Source organism: Limulus polyphemus, unplaced genomic scaffold (genome assembly GCF_000517525.1).
Source record: "Limulus polyphemus unplaced genomic scaffold, Limulus_polyphemus-2.1.2 Scaffold1791, whole genome shotgun sequence".
NCBI classification, from domain to species: Eukaryota; Metazoa; Arthropoda; class Merostomata; order Xiphosura; family Limulidae; genus Limulus; species Limulus polyphemus.
In genome coordinates this window covers 210577-218522 of record NW_013667401.1, presented here as the reverse complement: position 1 = coordinate 218522, position 7946 = coordinate 210577, and the positions used below count along the sequence as shown (strand labels likewise).

General features: G+C 34.0%; 1 protein-coding gene across 1 annotated transcript in view; it reads right to left on the bottom strand.

Moving 5' to 3' along the window:
* Positions 1-5154: 5154 nt before the first annotated feature.
* The window catches only part of LOC106464946 (complement factor B-like), a 58403-nt gene continuing 55611 nt past the window's right edge, over positions 5155-7946 (bottom strand). Inside the window, exons 17-18 of the mRNA XM_022392762.1 lie at positions 6771-6995; positions 5155-5937 (exon numbers count right to left, since the gene is read on the bottom strand). Coding sequence (XP_022248470.1) covers positions 5744-5937; positions 6771-6995 — 419 coding nt within the window. The 3' untranslated portion in view covers positions 5155-5743. The remainder of the gene's footprint in view (positions 5938-6770; positions 6996-7946) is intronic.

The following is a 7946-nucleotide window of genomic DNA, read 5'->3' as shown; positions in this document are numbered from 1 at the left end:
GATTGGCTTAATTACTTAGTTGTTTAATAATAATTTCTTCATATCTGACTTCAATTCTGGTAGATTGGTTTAATTGTTTAGTTCTATTGTAGTTCCTTCAAATCTGACTTTAGCATTGGTTGATTGAATTTAAAAAGCAAAATTTAATAACCCCAGCCATCTCATAATCATTAGATAGTAGGCTTCCTTTATCATACCCCAAGAGTCCCACTCCCATCCTAACATTTTGTTTACTTTTAATGTATTTAAATAAATCCTTACTGTTAATTTTTACATTTTCAGCCAATCTTTTCTGATACATCCTTTTTGATGTCCCAATTTCCTGTTTCACCAGCTTCTTTGATCTTCTATAATCATCTAATTCTCCTGTCATACCAGTCAATTTAAAATTCTTAAACTTATGGTGCTTTTCTTTAATTTTATCCCTTAAACTCTTTGTGAGCCCACCTGTTTTTTTTTAATTGCAGCCACCCTTTTCTTTATATAAGGAATATGTTTACCTTGAATATGTATGAAATTTATCTTTAAATATTTTCCATATCTAATCAGTGTCTCCAAATAACTCAGCTGCCCAATTCACAACAGATAATTCTTGTCGCCTACCTTCAAAATTTGCTTTTATGAAATTTGTAACCAAAAATCTTTATTCCTTATCTCCATATGCAGCAAAACATTGAATCTAATAGAACAATGATCACTTGCACCCAGATGTTCCCCAATTTCCACCCTCTCGATCATTTCTATACTTGAAGTTAACAATAAATGTAAAATAGCGTTGTTTCTAGTAGGTTCCTTAACTAACTGGTGAAGAAAGTCATCCTGAACAGTTTCCTTACAGTTCTCCCTCATGGTTTGACTCTAGCATTTCCCTTTTTATATGCCTGAATTAAAATCACCCATAATTATGACTTTATTAACAGCTGAAATCTTAATTTGATTGTGTAAAGTTTTTCACTAATTTCATCAGTACCATTTGGTAGTCTGTAACAAATTCCCACTAGCCGCTTCTCCCTTTATATCCACTTATAGAAACCTAAATGGATTCAATATCCTTGCTATTATCTTTGATATCCTCAACTTCAGGAAGATATATTATCTATATGTTCTAGTTAAGATAAACCTGGAACGTGACGTTAGAAGTACGTTATCCATGTGTCACAGTTAAAATAATCGGGGAACGTGACGTTAGAAGTACGTTATCTATGTGTCACAGTTAAAATAATCGGGGAACGTGACGTTAAGAGTATATTATCTAAGTGTCACAGTTAAAATAATCGGGGAACGTGACGTTAAGAGTATATTATCTATGTGTCACAGTTAAAATAATCGGGGAACGTGACGTTAAGAGTATATTATCTATGTGTCACAGTTAAAATAATCGGGGAACGTGACGTTAAGAGTATATTATCTAAATGCCCTAGTTAAAACATCGTAGAATACAAGACTGGACTTGATGTCTTTTATTTTAAACAACGAAAAAATTATTAGGTATGGAAATTGAAATATTAAAGAGTCACGAATAAAATCTCCTCACGAATATGCATTATTTAGAGAAAATATATTTTTTTGTAAAAATCATTAGTATTGTGACTTGGTAATTATCATGCTTTATTTCTGCCCTCCAGTGGCACAGCGGTATGTCTGCGGACTTCTCACGCTGGAAACCGGGTTTCGATACCCGTGGTGGGCAGAGAACAGATAGCCCATTTTGTAGCTTTGTGCTTAACTTCAAACAAAAGCTTTATTATTAATTCATAACTTCAAGTTATGCCACGTTAGAGTTTCCTGTTTAAGTGGTAATAAAATCACTTTAGGTTTTCCTGTAGGAAAAACAAGATGTTGGTTGAGTAGATGTGCATGTCTGGAAAACGTCCAAAGTAGCCAGACCATGTCGGCCGAGTGGAATTTAAAAGTTTTTACATATATTTTTGCAAAGGGATGCGGTCATTTACAGGTCTCTTGTTGAAATGTTCGGAAAATTATTATATTTTCAATAACTGTCTTATGCTACACTAATGAAATAACGAAGAAAGTGTTCAAAATTGGTAAAACACACGTTTATGAAAAAAACTTTATTATTATTTGCAACTTTTTGGGCAGAAAATCTTCGTCAGGCAGTTTAAACCGTGTTACTTGGAAAAAAAGGCTTAGACAGAATAGTTGAAGGGTTAGAATATAAAGAGATTCTATATTACGTCCGTACTGCGTGGAGCACGTTAACAAAATATCGTTAGAAGGAACACTGTTGAAGCGGTTCTATAAACAATTTTAAAGATGGAAAACAAGTATTAAAAATGATAGAATTTAGAAATTAAAAGTACACATAAAAATAATAAACATAAATTCGAAAAAAGATAAAATAGTAATTTAAAAAATAATAATCGGGGAAGTATGTGTAGACAGTGTCATGTTAACAGTGGTGGCAAAGAGATATTAAAGGAAGCTGTAATCACTTAAAAGAAAAACGTTCATTAATTCCGTGTGGTGCGAGATAATTTAGTTTAAATATAAGTTTATGTTCTAGGCTTTCGCGATCATACTTGTTGTGAGGAGCATGTAATAAAACGAGTACACTCATGTCGTCAATTCCGTTGTGATCCAGGTCGTGTAGGTCGTGCTTGGACTATTAGTAAGTACGAATCCTAAAGTTTGTGGTTCGCAACCCGTTGCCACGTGTGAGCTGTAAGAGTGATGGTCGAATCCCACTATTCGATCAGAGATATCAAAGAGTGAACAGTGAGAGCTGTTGACTAGCTGCCTTTCCTCCTGTCTGTCAGTTCCAAGTTAGGGACCAATATGCGCAGATAACCCTTTGTGTTGCTTACCACAGTCCGAGAAACAAAAGGTGGAAAATCGCTAAACTATCATTCCTGTTAATTAATAACACATAGTGTGTCCTGCAGCAGGTTGTCTTGGCCGTACGACACACTGCCCTGTGTCTTGATAGGCCGTCAAATTGTTCGACTGTCCAGAAATGGTATGAAGTAAACGGACATTGACCGAACAGTGGGGTAACCCAGTGTACTGTATCAAGAATTCTGAAACGTCATCAGACTACAGGAAACTTTGTTCCAGGAAAGTCTATTGGTAGACACCAAAAAACTACTGACTGAGATGAACGTGTTTTGATCAGGTTAAGACGTCAAGGTCGAAAGAAGTCTTGCAACAACTTACGACAGAAATGGCATGAACAAATTTATTCCAAGATATCCAAAAGAACAGTGAATAGGAGACTGACCAAACAAGGTTATTTTGCAAGAAGGGTTATCTGCAAACAGATATTAACCAGAATTCACAGCTATCACCATATTACTAGGGCAAGACAGTATTCTAACGTACAGTTAGGACACTGGCGACATCTCATCTTTTCAGATGAGTCCTTTTTCCGGCTTGTTAAAGTTGATGGTATGATTAATGTTCGTCTTTTTCACAGGGAACACACAGGAGGTGGTGCAGTACATGTTTGGGCAGTTATTCATAATGGTGGAAAAACTACTCTTCATATGCTCCAGGGAAGAGTCAATGGCGCCTCCTACAGGCATCACATGGAGAAGATATCCCTGCCGTTCCTAGGGCAAGGTTTGGCAATAACTTTATGTTCCAGGATAACAATGACACTACCCACAGTGCGCGTATTATACAGGATTATCTCGAACAAGAGGACGTTACAAGATTGCCATAGCTAGCAAAGTCTCCAAACTGTAATCCCATTGAGAACTGTTGGGCAGAACTGAGCCGTAAAATTGCTAACCACGACCCTAAATCAGCTACTGTAGCTGAGTTGCAGCTCCTTCTAGTGACTAGTTGGGATGAAATCACGGTGGATTACATGCGTAACTTCATTTAAAGCATGCCACGTCGCCTTGCAGGAACAAACAAGTATTGAATGTTTAATATGAACTAATATAAGGTTACAGACGCTATTTATAATAACCTGATGTTATATTGTGTCATTATATATGAGTTGGTAAGGTTTTGTTGTAATGAGTGAAATTCTGAATTACACATCTTTCTACAAGTGTCTGATAAAATTGTTTACTGTTCTAATAAATCGTTCATAGAACCTGTCTCATTATAAAAATTACATATGTAGACGTTTAATATAACATACAGTTTGACAGTGCTAAGTGTATTTGTATTCCATCTTAATAATAATGATCTTATTTGTTACAAAATATGCAAACATTTTGACCAAGACTGTATTTTTTACGTTTCTCCTTATAAAGAGTGGAGTGCATTGTTTCACCAATTGGGTACCCTCGTTCTTCTGTTAACCCAATACTATCCCAAGGGGTTCGGCGAGCTTATGAAATTTAGGTTAATCCTAAATACAGATTCTAAGCTAAACAGTCTTTATACGAACAATAAGTCAAAATAAAAAGTGGTTTTTATTACAGATTTCCTTTCTTTTTACCAAAGGTAAAATTGAAAATATAATCTGTGACGTTGAGGCTTAACACTCTCCTTGATTGGCCGTGCCCTCTGCCGTGGACTGCACTTTCGCCTATTAAAGGCTCATTAGCACAGCTTGAGTCAAAAACCAAAGAAATACAGTTAAGTCTTTAATAACAATGACGTGTATTTTAAAGTTTTTTTTAACTTACCATACACTAATTTAAAGTCGATTTCTTTGTTTCGGGTACACTTTTCTTTATATTTGATTCGGGCGCTTTATAAACATATAATGGCGAGTTAAAAAATGACTTTAAAACATCAAAATAAAAAGTAATGACATTCGGTATTCTAGCTGTTATAATCAATATTTTTAATGTAAGCAACAATAAATAATCAATATAATATACTCTATACTGAGGACATATAAGCTAGTTCCTGTCTTGAAGCACCGTCGTAAAAACATATTTCTATGGAAACAGGAATCTTGTTCTCTCTTAACACGTCACTTTATCAATGAAAACTTATTACGCTTTTCTTACTGTATGATGTCAGAGGCTATTCCCGACTGTGACAATTAAACCCATTTGTTTTAGTTTAAATCGTGTTGAGAAGTAGTATCAACTTTTCCACGGTACAAACAAAAAATAATTTTTAAGAAGACACAAAATAATCCATCTTTAGTGATTATTTATTTGTTTTCAACATCGGTGTGTGCAAGTTTATCTTTTAGAAGAAATTGACAAAATTGAGCTAACGTGCTTTGATTAAGATTTCTATTTTAATATCTTAGGCCTATTATTGACATACATAATTTCCAAACGTTTGCAGTATGTAAATATCTAACATTTGTTGAAGTGCTTAGTTTGCATCAGATCCTAACAGTTTTGGATAGTGGACTGTAAAGACCGTAACACTATTAAAAAATGACACTTGGTCATCACAACTCGCAGATAGAGAGCAAAGGCGGATAAATAAGATTAGACACGTTAAAACGTTTATGTTTTCTGTTTTTTTTTTTGTTTTTTTTTATGAAACATATACTAGGGAAAGAAAACTATGAACGTCTTTAATGATGGATGTTTAATAAACACTTGTTTACATCTTTAATTAAATGGAGCAGCAGTGAAAACCATTTTCTGTAACGTAGTGACATCAAATTTCACTTCTTTCGTCTAAAAGTATGCACTGATACGTTGTAAAATTCATATATAAAACGTACGCATGTAAAAAGTTGGACCCATTTTTCTTTTTCATAACAAGGTAACGTAAGACTTATTTAGAGCGAACAGGGGATATAACATTCGAGATATGATTTAACTTGAGTTGAAAAAACAACGTAATTCGTGATTCATGGATTCACGACCTTGTCGATCCATGGCCTTAGTTTCGCTACGTGAGTATAAAAACCGTAATGACCCCTTAGTTTACATCCAATTCCCCAGCTAACAATGCCAACCTGGACCCAATAGTTCATTTCGGCGTCATCAACTAACGACTGTGCCAAAGGCCCTCCACTGTCTCCTTTACAAGTGTCTACAATACCTGCAAAAAAAGGTTCAATAAATACATTAATATTTTTCAATACTTTTACAAACGGTGCATTTGCTTTTCTTATTATCAAACAAGCAAACTTTAACAATTGATTATAACTAAATATAGAACTGCTAACAGAATAAGCGATAACTCAATACTTAGATTCAGTACTAAGAGCTCACCAAACATTTCTACGGCGGTTTTGACGTAATTATCAAAGCAAATATATTTAGTTACAGTATTATCTTGTCATTCTTGATTGCAAGTTACGTAAACTAACTCCCTAGTAAATAAAAGGTTTTCTAAACAGTTAACATTTCTCCAAACCTTCCACTGTCACAGCGGCAGGTCCGTAGGCTTATAACCCTAAAAACCGGGTTTTGATATCTCTGGTGAGCAGAACAAAAATAGCCCATTGTGTAGGTTTGCGCTTAACAACATTCTTCAAACGACGAGGTAATGCACCGCCATCTATCGTGAAAAGATATGTTGTGCCACTGACAGTTCCTTCTTAAAATGTTAAATGAAGATTAAAAGGTTTATTGACCAAGATTCTTTCTTCACTATTTTTCTTTTAAAATCCTCACCATTAACAACTCGAGCGCTTCATTCGTGTTTCCATTGGTCAGACTTAGGATTATCACAATGATTTTAGTGCTTACATCAAGAAATGTAATATTCCTGGGAGGTACAAAATTAAACTTGATATCTGACTATGTTTTCAAATCAATATTTAACACAATAAATGTGAATAAAACATAAGTAAAACACCTTAGGTTAGATTATTATTGTTGTTTTTTTTAAAAGTACATTGATAATTCTAAAATGTCATACACACACACCTTCATTGTCTCCAGCACAGATCATGAAATCAGTCATTTGTTTTTTAGTTTTCTCCAAACTTTTCACACAGGTTTCATGACTTTGGATAGGTAAACGTATTTGTTTCAGGTGATCAATGCCTTTTAAAGCTCCTTCATGATCCAGTTCTACTCGTTTATCGTGGCCCCATCCTGTCACAAAAGCGCTTTGTCCTGTCTCATACAGTGTACTATTTTCTGGAATAACTAATGTGAAAAAACGTTAATCAATTATAGATTTGTCTTATGATTCACATGTGCACAAAATATGTGATGCCATAAATATTATACCCATTCTTAAAACTATTCTTGGTGAATAAGAATGATGAGATATATATACAATCTTTAATTCTCTAAAGATGAAACTCGTGTGAAGTGTAAGTAAGCAGAAACATCATTTTTGTAACACCAAGATTGTCTTTTTTCTTTAATTTAATGGCGAAATCATGTCAAATATTTGGTTCTTTACATATTTCTTAGTTAGATCAGCTTTGAGGATTTCCATCCTTTGTCAGTAACTCTAAACAAGATAATTTAAAAATGTCGTGTTTATGACGAAAGCCACAATTTTGAAAGAAAACTAAGTCTAGGCATAAAACGCGTTCACATATATAAATAAAGAGCGAATCAAATAATAAATTAAGCCTCTACATCATCTCATTGGTTTGGATAAAACTACGAAGTAGAAAAGGAGATTGCAATAAAAAATCCTGATTATAAGTAATTAAGTCAATCAGCCAATGCTAAAGTCAGATTTGAAGGAACTACAATAGAACTAAACAATTAAACCAATCTACCAGAATTGAAGTCAGATATGAAGAAATTATTATTAAACAACTAAGTAATTAATTCGGTTTTTACTAACGAAGATTTAAGCAGTATTCCAGATCTTGAACAGTTGATAAATGGAAACGAGATAAAACAAGATGATAGCATTAATTTTGAACTGGTTAAGAAAAAATTGGGAAGTTTAAAAAACGATAAGGCTCCTGAGACAGATAATATTTCCACAAGAATTTTGAAGGAGGTTAAAGATTGGAAATGTTAGATTTTTTGTCAGTTCTTGAATATTGGACAGGTACCAAATGATTGGAAGTTAGCTAATGTAACTCCTCTTTTCAAGGGAGGTAATAAAAATTGTCCCAGTAATTATAGACC